The sequence below is a fragment of the Lactuca saligna genome, chromosome 2 (genome assembly GCF_052625555.1).
Source record: "Lactuca saligna cultivar CGN05327 chromosome 2, ASM5262555v1, whole genome shotgun sequence".
NCBI classification, from domain to species: Eukaryota; Viridiplantae; Streptophyta; class Magnoliopsida; order Asterales; family Asteraceae; genus Lactuca; species Lactuca saligna.
In genome coordinates, this window is record NC_136418.1 from 107,178,595 (window position 1) to 107,195,614 (window position 17,020).

Genomic DNA, 17,020 nt, shown 5'->3' on the forward strand with positions numbered 1-17,020 from the left:
TGTCTTAAATACTCTATGTGAGTTTTATAACCATGCTATTGACTAGAAATGCCTATACACAACGTTCTTCAGGTGTTGGAATGTTCTGACGTTTGTCACCCCAAATGGTGTACTGTAGCTAACAGTCAGGGTGCGGGGTTATCAATCCCGTATAGATCTATACACAAACACCATGCTCCCCCTCCAAGAGATTCTGGTATATAATACAAGACTTGAAATGCGTACTCGAGCGTACGTGAAGTTTAATGTCTCATAATTCTTAGTATAAAACAGATTTACGTGTGAAAATGTTCGTTTGTTCTTATATATGAAAGTAACTTCTTGAAATAGTATTTCTAATATGTAAAAGTTCGTAGTGTTCTCGTAAAACTATACCTATTATAGTTTTCTAAAAGTACGTTTCGTTTGTATAGTAATCCCTAGTAGAATGCTCACTTGTTATGAAAAGTATAATTATTGTAGTGCCAAAACTGACACATATACATACAGTATAAGCAGAGTGTTTGATTTACATAAATACATAAATCATTTCTTATTTCAAAAGATAAGATGTTATCGTGGTATTATTTGCATATGAAAGTTTCCCTATAATAGTTATAAATCATATATGATTCCATTGATAAAAAGCGTATAATGAAACTTTATATAACACACGATAATAATCGAGTGTTTTACTTGTATTCCCCCCATAAAAGCGTATAAAAGTATTTATAAAACATTTAAAAGTGTGGATTGTAGGGGTATGAACTGACTTGAAAGATCAAAGAAGGCGAGATGAAAACCGAACATAATTTCGACTCGAGAAAACGGATTTTCTCGGGAATATCGGGAGCACAAACGACCTTCGGGACTTGAGCAAGGTAACCGGGACTTCGGGATAGCACGTGCACGGAAAACGAGGCAAAAACGCAAGAAAGATGATAGGAATTGTCCCTTTTCTTCGGAACCCTTGCATCCCTTTTATAGGTTTGGGAACTGCCTCAGTACGTTGGGCGTACGTGAGTACGTTGGGCGTACGTGAGTACGTTGGGCGTACTCGTGCGTCATGCGTGACCGCATCCTCGACTGCTTCGAACTCCGGATGGGACGGGGCATAGCCTCACATAAGGGCGACGTGGATGATCCGAGGCCTAAGCCTTGAGTATGCTGGGCGTACGCGTGTACGTTGGGCGTACTCGGCCCGTGACTCAGCCTTCGGATAATACCGAAATTAAATTAAAATTTATATTTTTAATATTTAATAAACTTCAAAAATTGATATCTTCTTCATACGAACTCCGTTTTCGACGTTCTTTATATCCACGCGTAGGTGAGACTATACTCTACAACTTTCGTTTAGATTCTGTCAGCAAATTTTGAAATTATTTTTATTATTTATTTTTAAAAGTTCGCGGTAAGAAAATTTCATTAGAAATTCATAACTTCATTATCTGACGTCTGTTTTTTCCAGACTTTTTACCGTTGAAAAACTATTGTCGAGACCTTCGATTCTCATTTAGGTCATTCCGGTCAAAAGTCGCTCGATCTCTGTTTCGAATTTTTAGTTGTCCGTTGCTAAGCCGAGCTTGGAAAAATTCATAACTTCCTTATACGAAGTCAGATTTGGGCTTTCTTTTTACGTACGATCACAGTTTAATAACACCTAACATAATCGGTAATTTAATTAGTGATTTTTGGATATTTTATTTTCGAAGTTAATTTCATTATAACAAACGTGGTTACAATACTTGACTTTTTAGGTTGTTACATAGAGTTGAAATATCAGGTTGTCACACTATGTTATGTCCAAACTTGAACTCCGTCATCACCCTCTTCTCCGGCCACCATTGCCTCCATCAATGGGATCCTTGTTGCCTTCGTTCCTCTTCATCTCCGGCAGTAGCAGCATAGCTGCTGCCTTCCATTATTTTCCCTTAATTGATCTTTATCACTTGCCTCATTCAATCACTTGTCACTCTTTTCATTTAGTCTTCAATCCATCAACAAAAAGGACGGGAGAAAGAAGGGTTTGGAGGTGGGTTACGATGCAGGAGAGATTGATAGTTGAGGGAAGGAAAGATGCACCTAGGTTTAGTGTGCATTATGGGAGGATGTTTCCAATAAGAGGGAAAACAAGGGTATGGGTTTGGAGAAGACGAAGAATATGATTTATGTGTGTATGAGAGAGAGAGAGAGAGAGAGAGAGGGAGAGGGTGGGAGAAAGAGGTCGGGGTTTAGTGAAATGGGGGTATGGTGGGTTTCTCTTATTATTTTTTTTAATTATCAAAATATTAAAATAAAGGTTGAAACATAAAAAAAATGTAAAAAAGAAATTAAAAATGTATAATCGTCATTTAACGTTTGATAGTGACCATTTACACAAAAAAGATCCGGTTTTGGACCGATAGTGCAAGTTGAAAAGATTTTGAACTCTATCCACATTTTTTTGATAACCACAGAGACTATATTTGCAGTTTAGTATAAATTAAACAAAGATTTTTGTTAGATTTTGTTTTTTTTTTTTTCAGGTAACTCTATTAAGCAATAAACTAAATCATCAATCCGGCCAAACAATTTAAATGTTTTAAAAATTATAAATGACTTTTGTATTTTGAAAAACAGACAAAAGATTAAAAATCAAAGTCAATATAGGAAATATGATATACGATAAAAATAAATAATTAGATTAATCAAATTTTGTTACGTAATAAAATACAATATTAGGAAAATCTTAACATACATGGATAGTTTTATACTTTTATATAAGACGTAAATAAAAAATTTAGATGGATTACATATCTATTTAACTTCTAATGGCTGCTTGGTAATTAGTAGAAAATGAAGACATTATTTAATAAAAAGAAAAAGAAAAAAAAAATGACAGAAGTGAGATCGTGACTTATGAATGGTCAACGTAGGTAGGTGCCATAATTTTGGGTACGTTTAAAATCCCCCAGCCATCAACTAGTTTTTATATTAATGACTTTGCAAGCTGTTAACTTGTCATTTATCACATGCTGGTTTTTATAATACTCATATAATATTGCAACTTGTTAATCTGTCATATATATATATATATATATATATATATATATATATATATATATATATATATATATATATATATATATATATATATATATATATATATATATATATATATATATTGAGAGAGAGAGAGAGTTGACTAAGGCTTTACGTTGTATATAGAGCAAAGCAATGATAGATGTAATAATATCATCTCTTTGAGGCTCTTGAGCTTTAACTCTTTGAAAGTCCAAGTCCTATTTCATATTTTTCATTGATCATGAAACCCACGTCTGCCCATTCCCAAACCCATTATGATCACCTTAGAATACGTCTTGCAGATATAAAAAAAGCAACTGACGACTTTTCTAAAGATCGTCATATTGGAGGAGGTGGTTTTGGTGAAGTCTATCGGGGTGAACTCATCAATCATTCACAGGGCCAAACCCTTGCTTTCAAACGATTAAATCGCAAACATGGTCAAGGAACACGTGAGTTATGGAATGAGATCTACATGCTTTCCGAATACAAGCATCCGAACATCGTATCACTCTTAGGGTTTTACGAAGATAATATAGAGGGGATTCTCGTTTACGAGTACGCATCTAGAAGTGGTCTTGACTTGTATCTCGACAAAAAAGAACTAGATTGGCGTCAACGGCTTACGATATGCATTGGGGGGGCTTCTGGACTTGCATACCTTCATAGTGGTGGCGCTGATGGAACCCTACAAAAAATAATTCATCGCGATGTTAAAAGTTCTAACATCTTACTCGACAAGGAATGGAATGCGAAGATCTCTGATTTTGGTCTCTCTAAATTTGCTCCGGCGAACAAGAACATCTCAATTATTCACACCGGCGCTGTAGGCACATTAGGGTATTGTGATCCGTTGTATCTAGAGTCCGGGAGCCTAACAAAAGAGTCGGACGTTTACTCGTTTGGGGTGGTGTTGTTTGAGGTTTTGTGTGGGAGGTTATGTATTCGTAGCGCTCAAAAACATGGTGAAAATTTTATTGAGTTGGTGAAAACTTCTTACGAACAACAAACTCTAATTAATATTGTCTGTCATCATCTCCAACATGAAATAAGACCAGAATCAATGAAGGTATATACAGAAATCGCATATCAGTGTTTGAATAAAAACCGAAAGGAACGTCCATCAATGAATAGTATCGTGGAAGAACTTAAAAAGGCACTCGACTATCAAGTAGGTCCATCTTTTCCTTTAACTCTATATTTTCGTTATAACTTCTAAAATACTGGAAAAATAAAGACGTTATATATATATATATATATATATATATATATATATATATATATATATATATATATATATATATATATATATATATATATATATATATATATATATATATTACTTAAGATTTTTAAATAACGAACTTTCCCTACAAATTATCAAAATTTGCAAATAATCATCAACATACCATAACATCCCGAGAGATTTTAACGAAAAATAAATTTACATCCTAACCACTTATTTTATCAATTTTAATCCAAAAAATTATCTCTACAATCCTTACTAATTTTTGGGTCCCATCTCAAACTAAATTCTCTCTCTCTCTCTCTCTCTCTCTCTATATATATATATATATATATATATATATATATATATATATATATAAAGTGAATATACTTAACAATTTTTTTATATAAACTTAGGTACCTAACTATATCATACTATGTAAATTTGTATCATATTTGCATTGTAATCACCCAAAGTTCTTAAATTTCAACCTCATAACTTGATTGTTTCCAAAATCTTTGGACTTTCACCATTATCTTCCTTCAAATGACGTCTTTCTATCGGAGACTCCCTGGTGGGCTTCATATACTACCGTTACAAATCAAATGGTGTAGGAGAAATATAATGGTGAATGATTGAAAATCTTGGAAGTAAATCAAGTTAAAAGTTGAAATTTAAGAACCTTAGACGATTGCACTGGAAATATAATGCAAAACAATGTAGTATAATGTGGTTAGGTACCTAAGCTTATATAAGGTTGTTAGGTATATTCACTTTACCATATATATATATATATATATATATATATATATATATATATATATATATATATATATATATATATATATAAAGTTCAAATAAAAATAGTAAACAATATGTAACGTAAAAACATTATGTTTATATCATTATTCTGTAATGAATGTTGTATATATGTATTATTGAAATAATTCTAATTTGATTATTAATGTTTGACTATTCATATATTAATTAGACTGTTATTATTCTATTATGAATTTATGTATATACATTATTGTAGTAAACTCTAATTTTAGTTTTAACATGTATGTATTCATTTATTTATTGTTGAATAATGATATAAAACTGTACATATAATATTCATTGTAGAATAATAACATAAAAGTAATATTTTTACGTTTTCACATTTTTTTATAGTTTCTATAGGAACTATCCCATATATATATATATATATATATATATATATATATATATATATATATATATATATATATATATATATATATATATATATATATATATATATATAAGGACTAATATCATAAAATTCATAAGCTTTTAACATGTAATTGGAATAAGCCCAAAACATTTTTTATTATTGCTATGGGTATAATTTATTCGCAGAATTATCACTCAAGCTTACTTAACGAGTTTCATGGTTAAGTCTATTATTTTTTTTTTGCAAAATCAGTCCTAAAATTTCTTTCAAGTTCAAATTTGATCCCTATAGTTTGCTAAAAATTACACCACATATTTTTTAACATTATATTTTGCTTTTTTATATTTTATCTATTTTCATATATATATATATATATATATATATATATATATATATATATATATATATATATATATATATATATATATATATATATATATACACTTCTTTTAAAGTATATAAAAAACGAAAAATAAAGTTAAAAAACCAAGTTGTGTAATTTTTTGCAAACTATAAGGACTAAAATTGGACTTTAAACACAATTTTAAGACTGATTTTGCAAAATAATAATAATAATAATATAATAAAATAACAAAGTTAACCATGAAACTCATTAAATGGGCTAGGATGATAATTTTGAGAGAAAATTATGGTCATAACAATAGGTTTTTTCCAATTACACGATAAAAAACGTAGGCTTTTATTATATTAGTCGTAGTTACAAAACATATATTATTGTTTAATTCTTGTAAAAAATATATTTAGGATAGATTACTTAAACCATTATAATGAATTTTCTTTAATTTTCAGCTTTCTCCGAACAAAGCATATGACCCTGAAACCATACTTTCCCAAAGAAAGATCAATCTACCTCATATGTGTGTAAGTTTATTTTTATATTGCACAAATCTTGGTGTGGCATGAAGAAAATATTCTCACTTCGATGGAATCGCGTGGTTTATAACATTTATGTTGTGTTTGCTTTTCAGAATGCTGCCCTTGCATTAGATTCTTCTATTGTTGATATTGATCAACTTAATAATCTTTTGAAAGTATTACCTACAAGCGAAGAATTGGATATGCTAAAGGTAATATTGACTACTTTGTTCTTTTTTCTCTTTCTCCATCATATCCATACACAATAACACAGAGAAGTTCAAAAACTTTTAACATATAACCATGGCGGATATGCATTGTTCACTTAAGTTTGTACTCCCCACATTCACCCTTTCTCTTGTTGTGTGCCTCTTTCAGCACCTTGTGTATGATGTTGAAAGCTAAGTATTAACCTTTTTAAAATGGAACCAATATGGATTTGGTATAATGTCTCTTTGATTTTAATATTATGGAATCCACATTTGTTAACCTCAAAAATACCGAATACTTTTGCAAATTAGTCTTCTGTTAAACTTTATTTGTTAATATCCTATCATAAAACTTCTTAAAGTTAGCACATTTATCATTATCTATATTTAATGTCTATAAAATCCCGAATTTAATTTGACATTTTTAATACATTTTATATTTTTAAATGAATATTACTTTAAATTAATAGGCATAGTTTTATATAATATAAAGGGAAGTGATTAATACACAATAATTTTTTGTCAACACAACAATTTATTTTTTATAGAGTTTTACAATATTATATTGTAAAACACAAATTATTATAATATAATAACACTAATATCCTTTAAAAGGATATTTTTTCCAATTAAGTTAGATTTAAAAAAGGAAAATTTGGAATTTAAGAGATAATTTATACTCTTTAATTTAAAAAGAATGAACATTTTAAAGAATAATAGAAATTTTCTTAAAAAATAACATATTTTAACAGAATATATTATGATAGAATGAACATATTGAATAATATAAACATTCTTGCACCATCAATTAAAGAATACAAACGTTCAAAGAAATTCGGACATAATTCAAATCCATACATGTTCTTACAATACAATATACTTATATATTTTAATACACATAACAAATATTCTACCAGAATGCAATGTGCATATTCTAACAGAATGCACTGACAAAAAAGAAAAAATATCATTCTTCTAAGAATAATCTTCAAATCACGTAAACATTATTACATAAAAAAAATCTTAAAAAATATTCTTTGATGATTCTTTAAGAATGAATGAGAATTCATTTTGTGAGAGTGTCTTTCATAAAATAAAATTCTAATTGTTTTTTTGCTCTGGATTCATGAAGCCGTAAGTGGGAGTATCTTTTGTTACTCATCTTCCTTGTTAACAAGAATATCAAAATATTCTTCTTCTTTATATTTTTATATTCTTTTTTATGCAGCACCTAGAAGCATGTAATGTTGATAGAATGTACCGATGTCATTCTGAATATGTATCTACACTTCAGTTGAAAAATAAAACAAACATGAAACATGAAACACAAAATAAATAAAGTAAGTAATTTTTTTAATTGGCAGTTTGGCACATTTCATAGAGATGGAGAAGAAAAAGTAATGGTATTTAGTAAATGAATTTAAAGAATTTGAAAAAGGCACATAAGCTACAAGTCTAAAATGCAAAAGTATATATGAAAAATTGATACATAATAACAAATTAAACTTATAAAATACTACCGTATCCACACGATCAATGGTGTTTTTCGGAAATCCATATAATATCAAACAAAAACAATTATGAACTTAATTTGATCAAATCGAAATTTTACTAACCTCCTATCTAATTAATCCATTAAATTTACCAGATTGGCACATGTTAGGTTTAGGAAAAAAAAAAAAAAAAAAAAAAAAAAGATGTTACCTCATATTATGAATATGGTGTATGGGATTCAACATTCTACTTCTCCAATGACACCGCACATCCTCCCTTCGTCCTTGGATTAAAGTTCTTCTCTTCTAACTAAAAAAAAATTCAAACCCAATCAACTTGGATCCTCATGAACAATCCAACAACAATAAAAAGTTAGAATTTATGGAAAAATTTTGCTAAACCAAGGAAGAAATTTAAACCCCAATATCTGTGGACTCTTTGAAAATATACAAAACCCTACACAATTACAACATGCCTTTGAAGCTTTGATCCATAAGAAAATGGAGAAAGGTTAAGTGAAACATTAGTGTATAGAAATTTTAAAGTTGTAGATGGAAAAACCAAATTGATAAGTAAAAAAACATAACAAGGTGGAGGATGGAGAAGGCAAGAGGAGCCATATGTGGCATGCTTTCCTCTTCAACTTTGTTTTTTAATGCCTACAAAAAATTTCGAATTTAACAAATTAAAATTAAAATCAAATCCGTAGCTATCAATTTGTATTTCTAGGATTTGAAATTATAGAACAACGCAAAAGAAAAAAAGGGAAAAAGAACTTTGCCATTTGGTTCCACCAGTTCAGTTCAGTTGATAGTGTGATCAAACTAAAGATTTTAAATACAAAAAATAACAACAAAAACAAACTTAATTGAGATTGGTAACACCTTAAAAAAAATTAGGGTAATAGAATCCTTATTTATGAATCTCAACCAAAGGAATCATAAACTTACAAGGCTTCGCGAATCAAACAACTGGTCCTAACACCGCTTCACGATTATCAAGAAAACACAAGAATCATGTTTATCGAAAAAGCCCTGGAGGGTCGATTCTTGACTCTGATTTCCGATTCCAAAGTCTTTCCCTACGACACTCATGTCATCTATGATCTTGGGTAGGTTAGGATCGATCGTTAGTAAGATATTAGAATTGTAGAAAACAAAGTCAATGTGTACGCTTATAGGGTGAAACTGATCCCTTAAAATTAGGGATTTTAATTGATTTTATATTTTTACAATAACTAATTATAATAAAGATTACCATTATACCCTTGTATCATTAATTAATAATATATATATATATATATATATATATATATATATATATATATATTTTTAAAATCTGATTGGTTCCTACATCCACACAAAAAAATGTCTATATATATATATATATATATATATATATATATATATATATATATATATATATATATATATATATATATATATATATATAATTGTGTGTGTTTGCACACATGTATACATGTTGAATAGATTTCCTACTCTCTGATATCTTAATATATTCAACGCTTAACATAAGCATATTGTTTATTAAGGCTGTTGAATATATATATATATATATATATATATATATATATATATATATATATATATATATATATATATATATATATATAACGCTTAACATAAGCATAATGTTTATTAAGGTTGTTGAATATATATATATATATATATATATATATATATATATATATATATATATATATATATATATATATTGAATGTGGAAAATTATCATTTTATCTTTCTATAAACCTAATCAGAGTGTAAATCATATAAATCAAAATAAAAGTTGTGGCAATACCAAAATCATAAAAAATTAATTACATTCATGAAACAAAAACCATGGGAATTTGACAAAAATACATTGTGTTTTATGTTTTATGTTCCACCATTTCTTTATCACACATATTGTAATTGTTTTTTGGAAAGCGAACTTCCACAACAAGGGTTTTCGGGTCAGCTTTCGCGTACCGACTAATCCCCCGCTGCGAACATGAAACTTTGCCTCATGCCCTGGAGTCATTGCAGGCGAACCTCCATGGCCACAAGTAGGGATGAAAGTGGGTCCAAACCCGGACCGGATGGACCCGGACCCGGAAAACCCGGAACCGGTTAATGAGATTTTGTAGAACCGAAAACCGGACCGGTATATAGGAACCGGTTCCGGTTCGGTTCCGGGTACGGTTCCGGGTAAAGTGGGTCTAGAACCGGAAAACCCGGAAACAATAAAGTGGGTAGGTTGGAACCGGATAAAGTATATGATTTACACAAAATGTTGATTGTCAGAAAACCCAATAACCAACCGAACATCAATGAATCAGAAACCTCGACAATTGTCTTCGGAAGTTATAGAAGATACCTTGGCAATTGCCTTTAGAATTCATAAAATTAGACACCTCAAAATTAGTTTAAAATACTCGATATATTGCTTCCGAATTCGCAAAAAAGAAAATTCACATGATCTTATAGGTTTCTTGGATAAAGGATATGATGAAGGATTTGGTAGAACATATAAGAGAATTTAGAACTATCGGTGCCACATACTCATTTTTTAGAGAGAGTGAGAGAGAGTATATATATATATATATATATATATATATATATATATATATATATATATATAAAGAGAGAGACAAAGAGAGACACTCCCCTTCTTTCTCGTTCACCCTGTGTGTGTGTATATATATATATATATATATATATATATATATATATAGAGAGAGAGAGAGAGAGAGAGAGAAAGAAAGAGAAAGAGAGAGAGAGAGAGAGAGAGAGAGAGATAGACACACTGAGGAAGAAGTATGTGCCATCTATGGGTCTAAAGTCTTTTTTTCCCATTCTCTTTTTGTCTATCTCATATAGACTCACATATATATACTCTTACATACAATAAGAAACAATCAGATTGCATCGTTTACAAGAAAAGTGAAGAGAGATTTGTGAGGGAAAAAGAAACTAAATATGAATTGTTCATAGGCTTTTTTTACCCTCTAATAGGCACATTTAATGCACTACGAGTCATTTTTAATGTTGAACTGCCTCGTAATTATTCCATTGAGAGACTTCCCAAACAACTCCTTACCAACATAATAAATACAGAAATTAAATATCCCCTTTCTTTTTTTACCTACCATACACACTTAAGATGGCGACACTTATTTAATTAAATTAACAAATTTTTATTACATTCATCTAAAACTGGTAGGATGATAGGTGGGAAGAATAAGTACGAGGATATTTAATCTCTCTAATAAATAATGTTTAATATATATATATATATATATATATATATATATATATATATATATATATATGCGAAATTAAATATACTCCTACTTTTCTTCCTAATTATCTTTCTATCCATTTAAAAATATGACAAGTATCCAAAAATATCATTAATTTTAGTTAAATATGACACTTGTCACCATTTCATGTTGATAGAAAAAAAGGTAGGAGGATATTTAATTTCTCTCTCTCTCTATCTCTCTCTCTCTCTCTCTATATATATATATATATATATATATATGTTAGGTTCATTTGAGACCACCTATATTTTGTGAGGCCGTGAGACGCATTTTTTTTAGTTAATTCAAGTTCCGAAAATAATATTTAAAAAAGGAATTTTTGGATTTTTTTCATTTATTTTGCATTTTAAAATTATTTTTAGAATATATACAGTGTAATATTGTATTAGAATATTTCACGTATTTTTCAAAAAAAAAAAAAAAAAACGGGATTTTTTTGTTTATTTTTTTAGTTAATTCAAATTCCGAAAATAATATTTAAAAAAAGATTTTTTAGATTTTTTCATTTATTTTGCATTTTAAAATTATTTTTTAGAATATGTCAGTGTAATATTCTATTAGAATATTTCACGTATTTAAAATACGGTATTTTTTTTATTTTTTATATTTTTTTTAGTTAATTCAAGTTCCGAAAATAATATTTAAAATAAGAATTTTTGGATTTTTCCATTTATTTTGCATTTTAAAATTATTTTTAGATTTAGTCTCACGGTCTCACAAAATTAGAATGGTTTTAAATGAACCTGAACCTATATATATATATATCCAATACTTAATGGTACTTCTATATATGTTGAAACATTAAGAGATTGCCTCTTAATAGTTTTATCGAGAGGCTTACCAAACAACCCCTTGAGAGTCTAATGTCTATTATATATGTTGTCAAGACTTAGAATGTATTTGATAGTTGTTGATTTTTTCAAATCTAATTGATTTAAGGCATGTCTTGAATTTGACCGAGTAAGAGTCACATTAGAAGTTTCATGACTGAGACATTAAGTCATAGGTTTCTAAATGTGCTATCGAATAGTTTGAATCTAACTGAATTTCACTCGTCATTCAGACCCAATTTCTTTCTACATCTAATAAAAAGCATATCAAAAAACTCATTAATCAAAATTTTATATTTTAGGGCTACACGGGAGACAAGAAAATGGTTGGAGAGCGTGGTCAGGTATTGTTAGTCATAGTTTGGAATTAGTATTGATTATTTATCAAGCAATTTAACTCTTTGCATAAGGGATTATATGATACTTTGTCTTTTAGTTTATCCTGGAGTGTATGAAGATCCCAAGGATAGAGGCGAAACTACAACTGCTCAAACTAAGAATTTCTTTTACTAATCAGGTAAAGATTCTTAACAATAATTATAATATGAAAAAAGTTTTAAAGATTTATGGGAAAAAATATGATAAAGATTACTCGTCTAGCTAATTTATTGCCTTCACTTCCAATTATTGCAGATTAATGAAATTACAGGAAACCTGAACATAATTAAAGAGGCTACTACAGAGGTAACTTGTATCTAGGATTCAACAATATATTTATACTTAAATGAGAAATGCACTAGTCGGCTTGTTTTTCCATGGCTTGTTGCTAGAGTTGCTTTAATGAAATTCTTTATTGTTAAAAAAATTGTATATATTACAAATTTGTAATTTTCACTTCCATAATTTAGATACGGGAATCAATAAAGCTGGCTAGCATAATGAAGGAATATGATCAGATATTACAACGGAATCAAAGAGGTACTACAAGATTGAAATCGTTGCAAAAATATAATACATGTATTATATTTTGTTTCTATGTTTCATACGATTCATGAAATATATCGTCTACATTGCAGGACACCTTGCTGAACTTTGGTTTAACAATATTCGAAAACCGAAGGAGACAGATTTGTTTCTTTTATACAAGGTACAACTCTCTTTGACATTTAGTAATCAGTCACACTATCTATGAATTAATTAAAGTTGGTGTTAAATGAACCCTACTGAAGAAACATATGTGTGTGTGGGTCCCATCGTGTGTCTTTTTTTTTTTTTAGTTTAAGGCACACCTAGATAATTAATTACAACAATGTTAAATGATGACATCGACTTTCATGTCACTTTAATTTGTCATGCTGTTATTTTGGATACTTAAATAACTCTATCGTCGCTTGCGTATTATATAGGAGGGTGACGAGAAGAATGCAGCTTGGTTTGATTTTGACAAGGATCTGGTTAACTTAGATGCTGCCTCTAAGGTAAATCATATACCTTAATAATGATAGAACTTATGTTGCTAGTAATTAATTATGGAGATGCCTAATGTTGACTTATCTTGTTTACTTATATAAGATAAAAATTCAAGATCTACGTGAGTCCAAGTCTACCATAGTCAAAGAAGTTAAGATGGCTCAACAAGAACTCGATTCTTCCTACAGTGATGGTGGTGTATCTCCTGAATTCCATGAAGTATGTACATATTTACGATTTTTTAGATGAAAAATATACTAAAGTAATACACAAATACCAGCCTCCAAAGACTGGATAATCATATACTATTTTTATCATTAATTTATGCAATATATATTTTTACATATAAGTTATAAAACAAAAAAAGCAAGAGAAATTCTGTAATTTAACATTATTTTCATTTCATTTACTGTCAACGAAACACTAAAGAGAATATAGAATTGGATTCTAATTCTATTTCCTTTCAACCGATATATAATATGGAATTAAATTACAGTTCCAAACATATTTTAATTCTTTAACGGATTCCAGTTCATTCATACACATTCTACGAACCACGTAACAGTTTAGTTTTAAAAAAGATTTGAGATAAAAGCACTCGATAGTTTTACCAATCCAAGTAGTAGTTTGCAAGGCATTGCATTTGTCCAATGTTTTCCCCAAGTTAGACAAGTTGAGATGCATAGGGTTTACACTAGTTGTATTTTTTTTTTTTTTTTTTTTTTTGATGAAGATGTTGTTTATTTCCAAAATAATACATATCCATGTCCTAATGCATCTCTTTGTCATCTGCAGGCCTTGAAGACCTTTCTTTATGATGCCGAACAACACCCATCTCTTACCAACTTCTTTAATAGTGTGGTAAGTCTTTATTAACTCCTTTAATTATTTATTATATATATTGGTTCAACACCCGTAGCTAATAATAATAACAAAAAATATGTCGCCGTTACTAATAATAGAGGTGACATCTACTGAGTCACCGCTATTACTCATATGTTGTCAGTATTCAGTAATATCGGTATCTCTTGTAGTGAGAGTTTACTGGATCATAACGCATATAAATATGTTTTGCAGGACGACGATACAAAGTCACTTGTGAAATATTTTAAGGGGGATCCCAAAGATCAGTCCTTCACAGAAGGTTAGTTGAAGTTGTGACTTTTTTAATGCTCACCTGATGAAGAGTTTTTATTATTGTATATAGTATATGTGTGTAACCATATAATATGCCGGTTTTTAAACAGTTTTAAAAATTATTCCAAGAAAACATTAATGTGAAAAATGTGCATATGTGTTTGATGTGTATATATGACAACATCATGAATTTGCATGTGGAAAGTTTTGAAAATGATCTTTTTTTTTTTAAAAACAAATTACCAAATTAAACTCATAACGAGTGTAATAATGATTAGAATTTTTTTTTTGAAAAACGAAATTAGTAATATGTTTTTTTGGCTAGGCGGGCACCTATGTTTATAAATATAGGGCTAGGTGGCCACCTACGATGACCCAAGCGAAGCAACATCAACTACTTATGATTTTATTAGGCTCTCAAATTAGAAGGAACTAATCACTGATGGTTAATATCGGACTAGATGGGCCTAGGTGGAGCTAGGCGGTCATATACGGCGAAACTTTTAATTTATTAAAATTTTGAAAATTTGAAAAATGTTCAAATACTACCCTATAAATTTTTAAATTTTCAAAATTTAAATGTTAAATGTTTTAAATATCAAATAATACTCCTAAAATTTTAAATTTTCAAATTTTAAATTACTGAAATATTTATTTCTTAAAATATAATAATATTTGAATAAATTGTATATACTATATCAAAATAAGTAAATAATCATAAAATTTTGTCATATTTATTAATTTTGTTAGGAAGTAAGTAATATTTATTTATTTTTGAAAAATAAATTTTAATATAATTAAGGGTTTCTGCCTAGACGACGATTAATCTCATCATAGATCGATTAGATGCTTAACCCTAATGGATTGTCTGACTCCCGCTTAACTAGTTATATATATATATATATATATATATATATATATATATATATATATATATATATATATAGAGAGAGAGAGAGAGAGAGAGTAAATGATGTACCTTCTAGATAAATCTATATGGTGTGTATATATCTCTTCTATGTTTCCTCTTCAAAGTACCTATCTTTTCTTTTTTGTGAATTTTTCAAAGCAACTTGTCATATACTTGATGTCAAAAAAGTTATACTATTTGATTTAATTTTTTCCACTCTAATGTTCCAGGTTTTCAAATAAATATGTAGAATTAATTTTGTTGGCTAGTATTATCTTTATAGATATGTGATTTTTTTTTTTTTTTTTGCAGTATTAGGTTTCATGATGGTGTTTATTCAGTTGTTCAAGTCGCAACATGATGCTGTGGAAAAAGAGAAGCGTGATAGACAAATGGAGGCTGATCGTATTAGAAAGGAGGAGGAATTTGCTGCAGAACCTGTCATCTTAAAGGTGTTTGTGTTGTTGACTGTAGCAGTACTAAAGACATTTGATTTATTTTTCAAACCATTGTAAATATCCATGTTTGGTAATCATTTTCCCTTGCTTCTTCATTAAGCAACGATTAATATATACATATACATATGAGCTTTTGAGCCTATCTAATAGACTAAATACAATACATATTTAGATACACAATATACATTAATAACCCTCGCAATTCAAGCAGTAGTAACGCTCTAGATGCTCAAACTGCTTCTAAAGTCCATGAAGAGAGAAGTATGATACCCTTTGGTAAAAATATCTACATACCGAAGAGTAGAAGGGACATACCAGAAGCGAACTTGACCGGTGAAAACTTTATCGCGAACGAAATGAATATCAATTTAAATGTGTTTTTTCATTTGTTGTTGAACGGATTGGTGGATAGATAAATGACACTCACGTTATCGCAATACATAATAATGGATTTTGGGATAGGGTATGGAGCTAAAAAAGGAGATTTCTTAGCCAACACGTTTCAGCAACCGCATTAGCAACATCGCGGTATTCGGTTTTGGCACTAGATTTCGAAACGGGTGGTTGACATTTAGAAGACCAGGAGACTAGATTATCATTGAGGAAGACCAGTAACCAATTGTAGATCGGCGTGTAGATGGATATCCGCCCCAATCTGAGTAAGCAACAAGGCAGTGGTAGAAGAGTACTGAAGTTGGAGACCCACATCCAGAGTTTCGCATATGTAATGTAAGATTTGTTTTAGGGCATGAAAATGAGGTTCTCATGGGTCATGCATGTATAAGCAGATCTACTGAACAGTGAAAGATATATCTGGTCCGATGAAGGTCAGGTATTGAAGGCCTCCAACAAGTCAACGATACAAAGTAGAATTTGCAACAGGTGAACCAGAGGCATTGAGTT

The 17,020-nt window shown here is 29.5% G+C and overlaps 1 protein-coding gene across 1 annotated transcript; it reads left to right on the top strand.

The window, feature by feature from the left end:
* The first annotated feature begins 3,165 nt into the window (after positions 1-3,165).
* On the top strand, positions 3,166-16,212 carry LOC145031318 (receptor-like protein kinase THESEUS 1). The gene is made up of 13 exons (XM_078979847.1): positions 3,166-4,216; positions 6,279-6,350; positions 6,458-6,556; positions 12,505-12,546; positions 12,639-12,719; positions 12,836-12,886; positions 13,051-13,120; positions 13,219-13,289; positions 13,549-13,620; positions 13,715-13,831; positions 14,408-14,473; positions 14,690-14,756; positions 15,972-16,212. The coding sequence occupies exons 1-13, from the start codon at positions 3,287-3,289 to the stop codon at positions 16,172-16,174; spliced, it is 1,941 nt and encodes a 646-aa protein (XP_078835973.1). The 5' UTR covers positions 3,166-3,286; the 3' UTR covers positions 16,175-16,212.
* Positions 16,213-17,020: the final 808 nt, after the last annotated feature.